At 61.7% G+C, this 16092-nt stretch overlaps 1 protein-coding gene across 2 annotated transcripts in view; it reads right to left on the minus strand.

The window, feature by feature from the left end:
• Positions 1 to 4652: 4652 nt before the first annotated feature.
• PACS1 (phosphofurin acidic cluster sorting protein 1) overlaps positions 4653 to 16092 on the minus strand; it is a 134203-nt gene continuing 122763 nt past the window's right edge. The window contains exons 11-23 of one of the 2 annotated variants that reach the window (XM_075545358.1): positions 15719 to 15834; positions 15439 to 15574; positions 11595 to 11699; positions 11311 to 11417; positions 10687 to 10841; positions 10479 to 10589; positions 9970 to 10072; positions 9618 to 9660; positions 8495 to 8537; positions 8168 to 8303; positions 6606 to 6832; positions 5823 to 5942; positions 4653 to 5689 (exon numbers count right to left, since the gene is read on the minus strand). In XM_075545358.1, the coding sequence (XP_075401473.1) occupies positions 5574 to 5689; positions 5823 to 5942; positions 6606 to 6832; positions 8168 to 8303; positions 8495 to 8537; positions 9618 to 9660; positions 9970 to 10072; positions 10479 to 10589; positions 10687 to 10841; positions 11311 to 11417; positions 11595 to 11699; positions 15439 to 15574; positions 15719 to 15834 (1518 nt within the window). In that variant the 3' untranslated portion in view covers positions 4653 to 5573. Of the gene's footprint in view, positions 5690 to 5822; positions 5943 to 6605; positions 6836 to 8167; positions 8304 to 8494; positions 8538 to 9617; positions 9661 to 9969; positions 10073 to 10478; positions 10590 to 10686; positions 10842 to 11310; positions 11418 to 11594; positions 11700 to 15438; positions 15575 to 15718; positions 15835 to 16092 lie in introns of both variants that reach the window. The other variant, XM_075545357.1, reaches the window with a different exon arrangement.

Below are 16092 nucleotides of genomic sequence, written 5' to 3' on the forward strand. Positions count from 1 at the left end.
CCCCATCGCTACCTGCTCACCGGTTGGTCCTGTCCACCACCCTCTCTTCTTCCCAAGCAGCCACCGGAAGGGGTGGCCTCATTTACATCAAAGGACAAGAAAAACCAGCCAAGTTTATTATTGGTTTATTTATCCGGCCGGGGGCGAAGGGGCGTGAAGGGTGCTGAGAAAATCACATTAAGGAGAGCACTACACAGCCAGGCGCTGCAGTCCATCAGTTGTCCCCCTGCCAACAGCTGAACGGGCACAAGGTGTGTGACAGGTGCTGGTCCAGTGACAGCCAGACAAAACGTCGCTGGTGAGGCGGCTTATCCAGCAGCACACACCTCCTGGGGTTTGGTTCCTTGGTTTAGGCTCAGGTTTTGCCTGGACAAGCCAGTCCCCGGCCTGATAACCCAGAGTGATTCTGTCCTGCCTCCTAACTGTGCAGCGTCTGAGGTCTGAAACCTTGCATTGGGCCACCTGAGGCCCCACAGGTGGGCCCCCTTCACTCGGAGCCCTGGGGGCGGGAGGAAATGGACTGCATGGTGGAGGGCCTGCAGGAGGCCAGGAGCACTGTGAGCAAGGGCGACATCGCTGGATCCTGATCAGAAGCGGGGGGAACACAGAACACGACCCCAAATCTTCATGGGCTCTAGAATTTCCAGACCCACGTAGGGGACATGAGACCCGGACACTACCGTGTACATCTTAGACCACAAACCGCCCCCCGACGCCATGTTGAACTTAATGGGGGTGGTTTCAGTAGTAGAAAAAGGTCTGCCTGCAGCATTCAGATTCATTATGAAGACTGTTTCAGGGACAGGACGGGCACCTCAGGGGACACTGAGTCTAAGCTAATGGTGCAGGAGCAAGGCAGGAAGGGGGGCAGGGCTGGTGGTACAGCCCAGGGATGCGACCCAGCAAGGCTTCCAGCTGGTGCACGTTGAGCCGGTGTGTTTTCTGCTGTGTGTGTTCCCAACAACCACAGAGTAAAATTCAGAAAAGCAAAAAGGCTGACTGACTGGCGGCCTTGCACCCTGACATGGCAGTTCTGGCCTGTCCTGAGGTCCTCAGCAGGGCCTCAGCAGCACAGCACGAGAACGGGCACGGGGAATCTAAGTGGCCGAGTGCCCTCCCTTCCTCCGCCCCACGTGTGGAAGGAGGCCATGCTCTGTGGGAACTCAGAGACCGCTGTGTCTTGGTGGCAGGCTTTCAGCAGTCCATCAGGGCGAGGACCACAGCTTGATAGTTCTAACTTTGCATGAACGTAGCCGAGCAAGAAAAATGTAGCTACAAACAAGCAAATAAAAGTCGGCAACAAGTATCGCCCAGAAGCATGGTGCTCCTTTTAAGACAACCTGGGGACAACTGCTGTGTGGACTGTCACCAAACACAGTCAACTCGTACTTGGAAAACAAATCGCTTAATCGAGCCTTTCCCTGCACGGCTGGGGCTACCCGGAGCCCGAATGGACTGGCCGCCAGGCAAGCCCATCCTCATCCGTGCTTCTTCAATGTAACCAAGAGGCAGAACAGAGACTTGGGAGAGATAAGGGCGTGCAGGGTGGACTGCTGGGAATAGAATGTATCTCCTCGGGCTGCCAGTTGTGGCAAAGGACCCACAGGAAGGTAACAAGCTAACAAGGGGCTGGGGGTTCCTGAGAACCCTCTGGACTGTCAACCGAAACCAGCTTGCTGAGATGAAAGAAAAGCAAACACACATCCCCACCAACTCCCAGCCTGGCATTCGGGCCCAGCTTCTGCCCCCCAAGACCACCTCTTTAGCACCACAAAGCTCCTGTCAGCCCTTGGGCAGCTCTGCTCCTGTCTGTCCGGGGCTGGGCACAGCCAGCTCAGGGTTGGAGCCCACCCCTCCCATTCACACCCCTCCCCGCTGCGTGCCTGGAGCCCTGGACCCAGACCTGTGCAGCCTGCCTCTGTGGTGCTCCACCTTGGGAGAGCAGGTGGAGGGAGCACGGTGCTGGGGTGTCTTTTTGCCGCTATTCCACAGCACAGGGGCTCATTTCAGTCCCCCACGCATGCGGCCCCGCGCTCGCCTGTCACAGGGCAGGTGCTTGGGGAGTGCGCACGGCTGACCTCCCATTGAACTCAGAGATGGGTGGTTCAAACGTGCCAGGACTCCACCCGAGGAGCCCGACAAATCCTCCATAACAGACCCGAGGACAGCCCAGAGACCCCGGCCGTGCGCCCCGCCACACAGGGCTTTGGCCTCCGGCTGGAATCCACGTGACGGCAGTGCGTGTGGGGTTTTCCCGCCTTTAAATGTTACGTATTTTGCAGCCGCCGAGAACGTTCACAGTGAAACACCCGCCAGTGCCTATGTGGGTGTGTGGGTGCGTGGGTGAACCTCCCCAGGGTCTGGAGGCTGCCAGTCTTTTTAGCATGACAACAGCCTCATCTTTCTCCCGCAGGGAAAGCTGGTGGGCTCGAACCACCGACCTTTTGGGCCACAGCTTAACTCACAGCGCCACCAGGGCCCCACTAAGGTCATGACCAAACCTCACGCACTGCTGGGTCACGGTGACCCCTGGGGGGTGGGGGCTTCCGAGACTGTCACTGTTGACGGGCATAGAAAGCCGCAGTTCTTCCTTGGGGCTGCTGGTGGTTTTGAACTGCTGTCCACCGTGACAGCCACTGCACCCGCAGGCTCCTGCTGAGGCTCTAGCCAGGGGGAAGAACAGTCCAGCAGGTGTGCACGGGGGCGGGCTCACCTTCCAGTGGGGCAGAGGCCGGGAGTAATTAAGCGCCCAGGAGCAGTGAGCATAAGACCAGGAAGACTGGTGGGAGGAGAGAGGTGGGGCTTTAGACAGGGTGGACAGGGAAGCCCTTGCTGGGAAGAGAACCAGCCATGTAGCCCGGGAGCAGCAGGGGGGTGATGCGAGGCCCTGTGGCAGGCAGTGTCTCAGTGCCTGCTGGTCTGAGGAGGCAGGCAAGCCCAAATGGCCAGCCCAGCCAGAGGCCCTGGAGGCTGCCAGGCAGACCAGCGGTTCTCCTGTGACCTTGGGATGGGGACTACCTGCAGGCAGGGAGTGTGGAGGCGGCTCAGTGTGGTCCAGAGGTGCCAGGGGAGAGGCTGTCAGTCCTGAAGGCGGACCCTACGGGCAGGGCTGGTGGCTTGGATGCTGGGCTGGCAGAGGAGGTGGGGGATGACCGCAGTGTTTGCCTCATCAGCTGCAGCAGGGGGCGGCTGTCTGCCCAGGGGCAATCAGTGGCGCAGGGGACCCTGTGGCAGGGGATGAGGAGGGTGCAGTGAAGGAGCCCGGGGAACGGCCAGGGGCACGGGGCTGGCTGGTGGCATTCAGGAGTGATCTTCAACATCGCCTAAACAACATCTCCGAGACTCCGGCTGCGTCTGGCAGCCCAGCTCCTGGGGTCTCAGCAGGGGCACATCTGGCGAGCTGGTGGGGAAACACCGGCAGGGCGTGGGGGTGAGAGGAGGTGGGAGCAAGGACACAGGAGACTCTTGGGAGGAGTATGACTTTAAAGAAATAGTTTCTGCTGTCCATACAGCAGCCAGGTCAGTCCGTGCACCCAAACTGCAGGAGCTGAGAGGGTGTGTGACCACGTGAGGCCAGGGCCTTCTCTGCAGGGACAGCACTCATGTACCTGGTCCGCCTCTTCTCTTTGGAGTCTCCTCTCACCAAAGGAATGGGAGGGCACGAGCAGACAGGGTGTGGGGGACCATGACGATGAGATTGGTCTCGGGGCATGAAGGCAGAGAAGCTTGTGTCCAAGAGGAAAGGAGAGGTGAGTGGAGCTCCAGGAAGGAGGCAGCAGCAGGTTCCCTACATCTGGGTGAAGCTACGGGTGCCTTTGGGCAGGAGGCTGGGCCGCAGAGTGGGAGTGCGCTGTGGGCATGTATCAGTGCTAAGGCACCTCTGTAACATGTGCCCAGGCGGGGCAAAGGCCCAGGAGCCCCATGGCTGAGGTGGAGAGAGACTGAGAAGAGACACAGTGGACAAATGAAACTGGATCCCGAACATTCCTGATCTCCACGTGCAGCCTCCTGGCTTCCCTGTCACCTGTGAGTGCTGTGTGGGCACGGCCATGGGACGGCGATGGCCCTGCCAGGGATGGCTGGTGTCTGGAGTCAAGCATGTCTGGTTGCTGCCACGTGGCAGCCATCCTAGGGTGGATGTGGAACCAGTGTCTCCCTCCCCTTCCCGTAGCCAAGGTTCGGCATGGCCCCCCACCTTTTCCAGACTCTCTCGTCCAGCTTCTGAGCCAGAGGCTAGGGGCCAAGCGCTGGGTGTGGTGCTCAGTAGTGACCTGAGCTCTGTTGGGTGCCCGTGTCCCTTCACTTGGCTGCCAGCTGCCCCAGTGCCCCTGCTAGACAGGAAGGCCTCCCCTGGGCACTCATCCTGCTGGTTAGGGGTTGACCAGCTAGCCCAACAGCAGGCCCACCTCATTCCTAACTCCTGCACACTGCACTGGTCTTGGGGGGTCCCAGGACCACCTCAGTGGGAGGCAAGTGGCAGCCACCATCCCCCCTGCTCCCTTGGCCTCTGCTCCCGTGACTGTGTTCTGCAGGGTGGGGTGGGCACTTGTCAAGGAAGTACCTGTACTGCAGACCTGTCCCCGTGCCCGCTAAGTGGCACAGCTGGCCCTGCCCCACAGTCCGAGCCACACAGAGGGCCAAGACAGTTGGTAAGAAATCACCAGTTTATTGAATGAAAACCTGCCTCGCCCAGCCCCCGCTCCAGCTCCCCACCCCACCCCGCAAGACCACTTGTGGGTGGGGCGGAGGGCCATGCGGGAGCTGGGAGAATGAGGACACGCCTCTCCAAGTTCGGAGCTCTGTGCAAAACCTTCAGGAGGAGTGAGGGCACTGGAGTGCTCTGGGGGCCGGAGGTCCCTGTCTCCATGGGGGCGTGGGAGGTGGGAGAACAGCCAGGTTGGGGAGACACAGAGGCAGCGGGCTGGATGGGGGGTGGGGCACAGACAAGGAGAGATGCTCTGCCGGACTCCGGCCCGCCGGGGTGCTGGACCAGGCAGAGCTGCATGGGCAGGGCAGGTGGAGAGGGCAGGAGGAAGCCACAGGACAGGCGATCACACAGTGAGCCAGCAAGTGGGTGAGCCAGACGACCAGGGGGCGGCAGTGCAGGCAGAGCACACACACACAGGGGGACACAGGGCAGGGCACTGGCAGGTTCCTGTCAGTGCTTCTCCCCTCCTCCAGCCAGCTGTGGGCTGCTCAGCAGACCCCACCCCATGGGAGGTGGGAGGGGCCCCAGCCTGTGGCTCCGGCGGTGGAGGCTGGAGCAGCAGCAGGTGGTGCTGGGGACTCCCCTCCTGGCTTCCGGAAGCCACTTGCTTATTTCTGGGAAGGTCCAGTGCCATGGGGGGGAGGGGGGGCAGAAAGAGAACCTGGACTCTACTCCAGGACAGATGGGGCCCGGTTGGAGGCAAACGGGCCTGCCCAGGACCTGGGGGAGGGGCAGCAGTGGGGCATCCCCCGTGGCAGTGTCCTTCAGGGGGCGGGGCATGGTGACCCGGCCTGCCTGTCCCCTGCTTGCAGGCCGTGAGGCTGGTGGCAGTGCCAGGAGGGCGAGTGGCCGGAAGACAGCGCCCTCAGGTGGGCTTGCTGCCACTGAACAGGCCCACTGGGAAGTGCTTGACGTGGGTGGGCCACTGGGCGGCCAGCTGGAAGAACTTGATGTCGCTCCACTCGACCCCATCGATGGACACTGTGGGGGCGGGGGCGGTCAGCAGGGTGGAGAGCCTGCTGTCCCCCAGGCACCATGTCCGTCTGGAAGCCTCCAGTCCTGTCCCGTCCTAGTCAGCCCCCCCGCAGTCCCCCGCCCCGGGCAGGCACCCCACCTCGGAGCATAGTCTGCTGCTGCTTGGCCGAGCAGATGAGGCGGCTGATGCCCTCGATGACCTGGCTCTTGGAGTCCACCTCCTTCTCTCGGGGCTTCTTGCTCAGGAAGATGGTGGGAACTGCGTGGCAAGCAGACAGGCGGGTGCTGAGTGCCCTCCCCCCACCGGCCGCCTTCCTGGGGAGGGAGCCCCGGGACAGAGCCTGGACACTGGCTCCACTGTGGTCATCTGCACCAGGAGGACCTGGGCTGCATGGGGCCTGCGTCCCTGCAGCACAAACGTCTCAGGCTGCCTCCTCTGTGTGAGAGTGTGTGGTGGTGGTGGGGGTGGTGTGGTGTGTGAAGACATCTGTCTGTGAGGGGGCAGATGCCACCCGCCTGTTCGGGACTCACCTTGTCCAGCTGCTGGCAGTACAGCTAGAGCAGAGGTGGTCAAGCCAATGGTCTGTCTGTTTGCTCTGTGCCCCAGACACCCCCATGTACCCCCCGGGGCTCTGGGGAGCAGAGCAAACATTGGGGAGGGAGGGATGCCTATGGAGGCAGGCCCAGGGAAGCCAGGAGCTACAGGGAGACCTGGCAGCTAAGTGGGCAAGGCCACCATCCAGGGAAGTGCCCACTCTCAGGGTCTCCTGCCTCTGTTTCCCTCCCTCTGAGCCTGGGTCTAGAGAGGCCCTCTTTCCACAGGCTGCCCCGACCCGGGCCACGCTTCCAACTAGTGGCCCAGAACCCGACCGGCGACTGTGGCTGGCTTCCCCAGGTGTGGGGGGCCTCAGGGGCCACCCACCTTTCTTGTTCTTCTCCTTGGTGACCACTGTCATGGCCATGGTGCCGGACAGCTGGGCCTCGCCGCCATGGGGCAGGCGGGACACCTGCACCGAGAGGAAGACGCTCCTGAGGGTGTTCTTGGTGCTGGCGTCCCTCTTGTCACCATCACGCCTGCGCTCGCCCCCGGGGTGGCCCAGCCAGTAGTCCACCTGAAGGCCAATCACGTCCCCGTATGGGCTGTTGGGGCTACTGGAGAGGGCAGAGGGGTGTCAGCCCTGCCCTCAGTCTCCAGAAAGAGAGGGGGGCAGGGGAAGCCCTGGTCTCAGCACTCCGGGGAGGAGAGGGGAGCATGGGGCAGCTCTGGCCTTAGTCCTCCGGGAGGCAAAGGGGGCTCAGCGTCCTTGGGGGAGGCAGGGGCGTGGTGGTGTCAGTCCAGGCCTCAGTAACCCAGGGAGGAGGCTGGGGGTGGTGGGGGTGCTCTGTGGCCTGGCCCCTCAGGGGCCCTCTCCTTCCTTCTGCAAGGAGCCGCAGGCCCATCTGAGAACAGAGCCAGGAGAGAAGGCCCCAGGCGGTCAGGGAGTGGATTAGCCAAGTCCCCAGAGGATGCACAGCGTGTGCCCACAGCCGCCGCTGGGGCCTAAGTGGGGCAGCGGCAGAGCCGCCCAGCCTGGGGAGCTGCCGGCTGACCCGGCTCCTCTTCTCAGGGCACTTGCAGCTCAGGGATAATTTTAGCTCCGAGGGGGCAAGGTCTGATGTGTTCTTGACAGGAAGCGTCAGACACAATAGGTACACAGGCTGTAGAAGTCAGCTGCTGTTTCTCTGTGCCTGGTGCCAGAGCAGAGGTGCTATGAAAACAAGTCGTCTGGCAGCGGGAAAGGAGGTCGGGCGAGGGCCAGGCTCCACACACATCACTCAGTCCTGAGGGCCGGAGCCTGGCCAGGAGCACCCCAACACCTGTCTCCCTTGGAGGGCTGCTGGGCTCCAAGTGCCCGGCCAACCTCTCAGTTAGCAGCCAGGTGCTTAGCCACCATGATGCCACCAGGTTCTTCAACGATTAGTCCGAACCTCCTGCCCAATTTCCGTGGGACAGCAGCCCTCTGTGCTGGGGGCGGGGAGAGCAGAAAAACCTGGCCAAGGAACCGGGGTGTGTGTGCAGGGTCCCTTTTCCCAAATACCCCGCCGGCAGGAGACAGGACCTGGAACGTGAGGGCGGGGCTGGAGCGGCCTGGCCTTCCTGCCAGCCAGGGCACCGCTGTCAGGGGCCCCATGTCCAGCGGACCCCCGGCGAGAGGCCAGGGGGGAGGGGACATGGGAAGGCAGAGTGCTGCCCTTACTGACCCTGAGCCCGTCCCCTTATCTGAACATTGGCACGAGACCACAAAGGAGGCCCCGCTCTCTCACAGCACCCCTGCAAGGGACACGTTCCTGCTGTCACTAAGGCAGCACCCACCCCTGCCACCCCGCCCCGGAGGACGGGACACAGGCCGGTCGGGCGCTTCAGGCGGTGGCTGGCGAGACACTAGTGCCCACATCCTCCTCCTGAGCCTGGGCTGTCGCAGACGGTGACCGACCAGCCCTTACCCCATGACGGCCAGGGCGCTGCTCATGGACGGGGAGGAAGGAGGAGTGGCCGTGGCGTCTCGGCTCAGGCCCGAGCTGGACGGTGGTGACGTGGAGGGCACAGTCAGGCTGACCACAGTCGAGTCGTCCCCGTCACCTGCAGGGACAATCAAGGTCGGCCTGAGGAAGCCACCTTTGCCCCCACCCTTCAGGCCTGGCAGCCCTGCTCTTTCCAGGCCCTTAAGCAGTGCTGCTGCGTCCCCCCCAGCCCCACGTGAGGCTGCCCAACTCAGACTTCTCCTAGGACACCCCCAGCCCCAGGTGAAGGTGCGTGGTCGTCAGGCTCACCTGTCGTGGAGGGCGAGTCCTCCACCAGCCCCACCTTCACCACCTGCAGGAGAGACCCGGTCGTGAGCTGCCAGGCCGGCCCGCTCCGCATATGATCACTGCTCGCTTCTGGGCAGCCAGGTCTTGGAAAGAGGTGGAGAAACCTGGCTCTGCCCCAAGGAACAGGGGCTCTCTGGGCTCCCTGGGCCCTCGGACAGGGGCAGCCCTCCTGGAAGGCGGGCACCCTGGGGGCAGTCTGGCCTCATCCCCCTAGGCCATGAAACAGCTCAGCTCAGCCTCCAGAGAAAGCCCAGGCAGGGCCATGCCGCCCTGGAGCCCAGGGACAGCGGCTGAAGAGGCCGGCAGAGGCTGCCTCCTGGCCTCGGAAACTGGAGGAATGGCCACAGGGGGAGGGGGTCCCAGGCCCCCGCCTGCCCCTCTGAGGAAGTGGGGCTGATGTCAGCTTCCCAAAGAGGTGTCCGGGGCCCCATAGGGAATTCTGGAAAGGACAGCAGGGACCCCTGGTGGTAGGAAAGGGTAGTGCCAGAGACAGGCGTGCTGGGGTGGTTTTGAGTGAGCCCCCAAGCGCCAAGCCCTGTAGGCCCAAGGGGTCTTTGGGAAGCGGAGTGGGGTGGGGGGTAGGTTGGGGCACGTTGTGTCTGAGCTGTGTCTGTGCAGGGAGCGGGACCCCGCATCACACCCCCCAGGAGCTACGAGGGGCCTCAAGATGGCAGGAAAAGGGAACATCAACAGGCCACTGTGGGAAGAGCCCTGGTCAGACAGGGCAGCGGAGTGCTTTGCCCCACGGTTTCCCATGAACCAGACTCCAGGGGGAGTGATGTTGTACCCGCAGGCCAGGCTTGCTGACCCACAGATGAGAGGTGAGGGCCTTCAGGTGGGAGGCTTCCTGGTGCAGTGTGTGCATCCAGAGCCTTGTCAGCAAAGGTAAAGGCTCTGTTAGCATGTGCCTGGGGGCACAGAGGCTGGGGGCTAAGGGCCCAGGGCCCAGAGAGGGGCCTGCGTGTGGATAAGAGCTAGAAGCTTTCCTGTAAGAAAGCACCATGCCAGCAGCCCCACTGTGATGCCCACTGCAGTATTGTCTTCTGGGGAACTCTGGGGCCCGGAGAGGAGAGCCGCTACTCACGCCAATGAAGGGGATGAACTTCTGATACGAGTCTTCGTCGGGGCTGGGGAGAGACAGAGCACCAGTGCTGCGTGTGGACCACCACACTGTGACTTCGAGGGGGGGCTGGGCACCCGGGCAGCTGCCCATCACAGCTGGGGGTGCGGAGGGCCTGGGGGGTGACTACTGTCTTACATAAAGCTCTCCAGGTGGAGGAAAAATGGCACAGACTCTCCCTGCGGCCCACACCAGTCACTGGTGGGCTGCAGGGCACTGAGGGGGAGAGGGGCAGAGATGGGAGAAGGGGGTGTCCAGAGCAGGGAAGGCCTGGGCGGGAGGAGTGGGCGAGGGGGGGGCTCTCCAGGGCACTCACAACTTGTGCTTGCAGGTCAGCATGGCCTCGGCCACGGGCAGCTGGTGCGTCACGCTCGCCCCGCTGACGTACTGCATCACCCGCCCCACCACGTCCAGTTGCTCTGCAGACAAGCAGGGGGCCCGGTGGGGACACCATGCAGCTCCCAGGAACTGGGGGTTGCGGCACTGCCCCCCAGCCCGGCTCTGCAGAGCTGCCTACCTTTCAGGGACAAGGGGCGCCCTCCACAGCCCGCCTAGGCCCACCCCGTTGTCCATACCGTATTCCTCTTTCCTTGCTCCCCGCTTCCCACACTGACCTCCAAGACCCGCCGTCCTCCCCCACCCTACCATTCTTGTTGTTCAGCGGGGCCCAAGGAGAGGTGGGGCAGGAAGGCAGAGTAAGAGGGGTGTGTGTGTGTGTGTGTGTGTGTGTGTGCGTGGAGAGCCATGCTGGCCTTCTCAGCCCAGAGCTGCATGGTTGTCTGGGGCAGCCAGGGGTGCTGGGCTGTCCTCTTGGGGGGCCGTTACCTGCCACAGGGGGCTCCGAGCGACTGAACAGGTCTCTCCAGCCAGAGTCAAGAAAGGTGCTGCTGTATCTGCTGTCCACAGAGCCCAGGTACTTAGCCACTGGGTGGGAGCCTGGGGCAGAGAGGTGGCGGGGTCCCGTTGGACAAGGGGCTGTGGGCAGTGGGCAGGCTGCCACCCCTGCCCGCCCTGGGGAGCCCACCAGCCTTACCCAGGGGCACGATGAGGAAGCGCAGGTAGCTGAGCCAGTCGGAGGTCCTGCTGGCCAGCGACTTGACAAAGAAGCGGAGGATGGCGCTCAGGTAGCTCTGCCCGCCCACGGCAGCCACCTTCACGGGCCGCGGCACTGCCGCATTGCAGTTGCAGCTGGGGAGGGTGGAGGGGGGCAGAGCGGCCACTGCTCAGCAGTCCCTCCAGCCCCTGCCCACAGGGAGCCGCGACAGGAGCCCAGCTCAGAGAACTGCCTGCCTGGCCCAGAGAGGGCAGGGTAGCATGGGAGGCAGGTGCAGGGAGGGTGGGGTGGGGTGCAGGGAGTGCTTGCGAGGAGCCAGTTAGGAAGAGGACTAACAGGCAGAGTCTAAATGCCAGAAGTCAAAAGCAGCGGTGGTGTGTTCAGGGACACACGGACCTGCCCCGCCTCCCCCACCCCCTTTCCTCCTGGGGTGTGAAAGGATGAGGCCAGGCAGGGGCTGCAGGGGTGTGGACCAAGAGGAGCCAGAACAGAAGAAGTCGGGTCCTCTAGGGTGCCCAGGGGCATTCCCCCAGGGCCCGAGTGCCTGCCTGGAGGCTAGGGAGGCCGAGGCCGTGGCGGCTGGGGCTGGGGAGCAGCCCTTACTAGCGCTGGATGCGGGTGAGCAGGGCAGACAGCACGGCCTGGACCTCCACGGTGGAGCAGGTGCAGACCACCGGCTTCCGCTTGTCCTGCAGCAGCTCTGCCACGTACTGCGGGGGGGTGAGTGGAGGGGGGACAAGGTGAGGCCTGCAGTAAGGACATCGTCCTCCCTGCTCCAGGCATGGAGACGGTGCCCACCCAGAGGAGAGACATGGTACTTGTGAAAGAGGCCCAGCTGCTCCGCCCCTGAAACCGGGACCTCCCTTCTCCACCCCCCATGACTTCACCTGGCCCTGCCAGTCAGCCGTGTTCACCAGGATGACGTTTTCTGGGAGGGCGGCATCTGACACCAGGATCTGATTCAGTTGGTCGTACACCACTTTCCTGGGAACCTGTAGGGACACATGGATGGACAGACAGAAGGTCAGGCGGTCCCTGGAGCGGGGATGGGAGGGGGTCCAGGGCTGGAGCAGAGAAACAGGCATTTTGCAAAGGAGCGCCAGCAGCACCAGGGCCAGGCCCCAGAGGAAGATGGAAGAGGGAGGAACAAAGGCCCAGCTGCCTCCTCAGGGAGCAGGGAGGCCACCCCTGGGGCAGAGCCTCCGGGGCAGGGGAGGGAGGGGGCTAGAGTGGCCAGGCTAGCAGGTGTCCCTGATCTGGGAACAAGGGCAGAGGGGAGAGAAATACTGAGTGGGAAGTGCGTGCTGTGTGGGGCGCCCTGGCGTCACAGGGAACAGAAGATATTTCAGGAACACTGATTAACAAGGACAATGCTTCACGGCGGGCACCAGGCTGTTCTAGTCTCAGCTGCGATTCGGCTGTGTCCGAGCACGAGAATCAGGAAGTCATAAGGACACACAACCCCCCCTCCCCCGATTCACAGGCATTCTCCCCCAGAAAGGCAAGACTGTGCAAGGCATGCTGGGTTAGGGTGCCCACGTCCAGGGCCCGGCCCAGCCCAGGCTTTGTGTCTGAGGTCTGTGAGTGGTAGGTGTCCGTGGGACAAACGCCTGGGCCAGAGCACTGCCACCGGAGCCCGCGCAGGCCCTTGAACTGTGAAGGCTGCGTGAACGCCCCAAGGGGGTAGCTGGAACCAACAGGAACGTGGAAGTCCAAATCCAGGGCAGCCGCTCCAGGGGAAGGTGCTCGCCGTCACTCCGAGGGAGGGGCTCTGCCTTTTCACCAAGCTGCCCCTGGTTCTGGGGGCTTCTCAGCACAGGGACCTCGCAGCACAGGCTGGGCTCCACGACGGCTCCTTTTCTGTCTGCTCCTCCCTCCTGTTTTCTCTTCTCTTGATGGTGCGGGGGGGATGCCGGCCCCCGACGTCAGACTCCGGACTGTGACTTGGGGGTGGATGTTGTGTCTGACCCTCACCTCCGGAAAACTAGTGGCCTGATCTCGTCAGATCAGATCATAGGCGGGGGATGATGGCGTTACAGAACCACAAAATCGCCCTGTCAAACCACTGAGAATCATGGCCCCGCCAAGATGACACAGGTCTGCGGGGAGATACAACTCAACCCTTAACTTTCCACATCAGTTCCTATCCTTGTCACACCTGTCAAAGCACCCAGACTCCAAACTCACGGCTATGTCAATGGCCGACGCACAGCGACCCCATAGCACAGAGGACTTAGGAGGCTGTCACATCATCCCTCTCCTCTGGAGTGGCCGGCTGGCTTGAACTGCTGACCTGGTGGTTAGTAGTCCAATGTTTGACCTACTACATCCCATCATATTCTCCCCAAAGTCCACTCTCCATTCTGGATCCATGAACCTAGTGTACAAGAGGGCTTCAAAAATGTCATGGAAAAATGGTGTAAGAGAAATATATTTTTATTCCATTTTTTCATGTATGTAGTGGAATTTTCCATGAACTTCTGCAGCCCCTCCATACACATTCTCTACTTCCAAAGTCAAACATCAGCCGCTTTCTGGACAGAGCAGGTACCAGGGAGCTATTTGCATTGAGAGTAGGGGGGTGGGGGTGGGGCTCATGGGCACCAAGCAGCACAAGTGTGCACGCTATGAGTGCTCAGAGGCCACATGGACAATCCTCCTGTCCTCCAGACTGCTCATGCTAGCCAGGCTCCCTCAATTCTAGGCCGAGGCCCGGCTTGAGGGGATGACGTCTGTCCCCTCAGTGTTGGGCAGCCACGTTCTCCTAATCCAGTGGCTCTCAACCTTCTCATGCCGTGACCCGTTCTTACAGGTCCTCATGTGGTGGTGACCCCCCAACCATAGTTATTTTCATTGCTACTTCATCACTGTCACTTTGCCACTGTTAGGCGAATTGGGCGACCCGTGAAAGGGTTGTTTGACCCCCAAAGGTCGAGAACCCACAGGTTGAGAACCGCTGTCCTAATCCAACTGAGGCATAACCCCACTCCTCAGGCCCAGCAGGCCCCACAGGTACGGCAGCTTCGTCCCCTAGGCACTTGGGAATCACATCCCCACGTTCCAGAGCCGCCTTGATCAAGACCTGACGGCCAGCGCCCCACCCTGTGAGACCTGAGCGGTTATGGCCCTACTCTGAGACCCTAGCGACCTTCTGTCCATGCTCCTTGTCCCTTCAGGCTCTGCTCCCAGGTCCCTTGGCCAGCGTGGCATCTTGGGCAGGTGTTGTAAATCCCCACTTTACAGATGCACCCCTTCCACCAGGAAGCCTCAGCCTGAAGGTCTCTGGGCTCTCTCGTTCCAGGGCCAACAGGCCTAGCTTCACCCAGTCCTCTCTGAGTGCCCCACTCTGTCGGAAAGCCTTCTGCCGGGAGCTCTCTCGTGCCTCGGCCGGCTCCCACACTTGTCTCCTGGGTCTGCTGCCTGCAAGGCCACAAGTCTCCTCCCGGCCTTCCGAGCTGTCATCAGAATTGCCCGGCATCCACAGTTGCGTCTAGGCTTTCAGTACTGTTGTGGTCCCAGCTCTAGGCGGCCCGTACACTCCGCCTGGTCCTGCATCACCCTCACACCGGTTCTTAGGTGGGAGCTCATGATTGCCGCCGCTGTCATCCTCGTTTTCGCTGCCCTTCCACTTTTCCAAGCACAATTTCCTTTCCAAGGCCTGGCTACTCCTGATGACATGTCCAAAGTCCATGCAAAGGCTTTGCTATTGGGCACCTTAAATCTCTTCCCAAAACCACTTCCACGTTTTCGATATCTGCTAAGAGCAGCACCCCACTCCTGGTATCAAACTGGGCCTCAGTCATTGAGCGCTGCTATGACAGAGGTACTGTGAAGCAGAGGCTTTAAGAAACAGAACATTCGCTCTCCACTGCTAGGGGCTGGACGTTTGGATGGAGGTGCTAATGCTACGGCAGAGCTTTCTCTGTTGGCGCTGGAGGAGGATCCTTGTCTTCAGCCTCTGTGGGCACCCTGGGAGATCTGCATGCGTCTTGGCGTTCATCTTCCCCAGGGCCTAGGCGGTTCTTAGCACACGAACCCTGGCTCCAAAGGACGCGCTCTCATCCCGGCATCTTTTTTTCTTGGCGTCCTCCAGTGCCTCTTGCTCAGACCGCTTCTCTCTCCTTTTGTCTCTTTTGTGATAAAAGGCGATACAGGGCACACCCTAGGGCGCTCCCTCAACATTGGATCGGGGCTGTGACCTGAATAAGCCCACCTGACCCTCCTGCAAATGACTGGATCATCTGGTCAGACCACATGATGGGGGATACACACCATTCTATAGCCACTAGGTTTTATCATGGTGCTCCTGCCAGGTCACCGAGGCCCATGGCCCAGCCAAGTCGACCCATGTTTCTTTTGGAGGGGAGGGGACACAGTTCAAGCCCTGATACCATCCTCTGGAAGAGTTTGCCAGTCAATCCCCAGACTCACGTCTGCTGGAGGGCAGAGATGGCAGAACTAACCAGAAGGGTTGGACTGGCTGCTAGTGGGTGACGGATGGCAGGCCGGGATGAGGACAGCACTTTTTGCTCCCTCTCAGGCTCCCTGTCACTCAGCACAGAGCCCCATCCCACACTAGGAAACGACAAACAGATGAGACTCTTCTGATGGCAGTCTGTTTATTCGGCGGCTCTCCTCTCTTGCACCGTTGACTGTCCGAGGCAGAATGTAAAGCAGAGGGCGCAGGCTGGGGAAGCTCAGCGCCCTGGCCCTGGCAGGGCCCTGAGGTACCTGTGTGCTGTGGCCCAGGTCAGGTGAGCGCTCGCTGTCGGAGCTGTTGGTCCTCTCGCTCAGGGGCTTAGAGAGCTGCCGCTCCTTCAGGGGCGTGCTCCTCTTCTGCCGGGGGGTGTGGGCCGTGTCCACTTTGCTGTCAGGGCAGGAGAGGGAGGTTAATGGCCAGTCCACTCCCCATGGGAGGGACCAGGTGAAGCACAGTCATGGTCTGTATGCCTCCATTTCCTCCACGCCCCCTCCGGCGCCTTCGGAAACCCCTCTGACTGACCGGGCATACCTGGGGGAGGCGGAGCCCTGCAGGTCAGGCTTGCTGGACTTCAGCGGGGTTCTCACTTTCTCTGGCACAGCCAGGCTGGTGGTGCCATCGCCAAACATGTCCTGGTCCGTGATCTCCTGCCGAGAGGAAAGGAAAGAGGGTGACAACTCATTGCTCAAGGGCCACCCAGGAGTGGCAGGGGTCCTGCCAGGGCACATCAGCACCTCAGGGAGTCATGGCTCCACAAGACCCATCCTTGCAGGGCGGGGCTCTGCTGCCTCACCGCTGTGCTAGGTGCTGTCTGTGCTAGTCCACTCGGCCCTCGACAGCTATGAATGAGTGTCAGCACGCAGGCCACCTGCCGACCAGGCTTCTCTAGACAGGCAGGGCAAGGC

This window comes from Tenrec ecaudatus, chromosome 4 (assembly GCF_050624435.1).
Source record: "Tenrec ecaudatus isolate mTenEca1 chromosome 4, mTenEca1.hap1, whole genome shotgun sequence".
Lineage (NCBI taxonomy): Eukaryota > Metazoa > Chordata > Mammalia > Afrosoricida > Tenrecidae > Tenrec > Tenrec ecaudatus.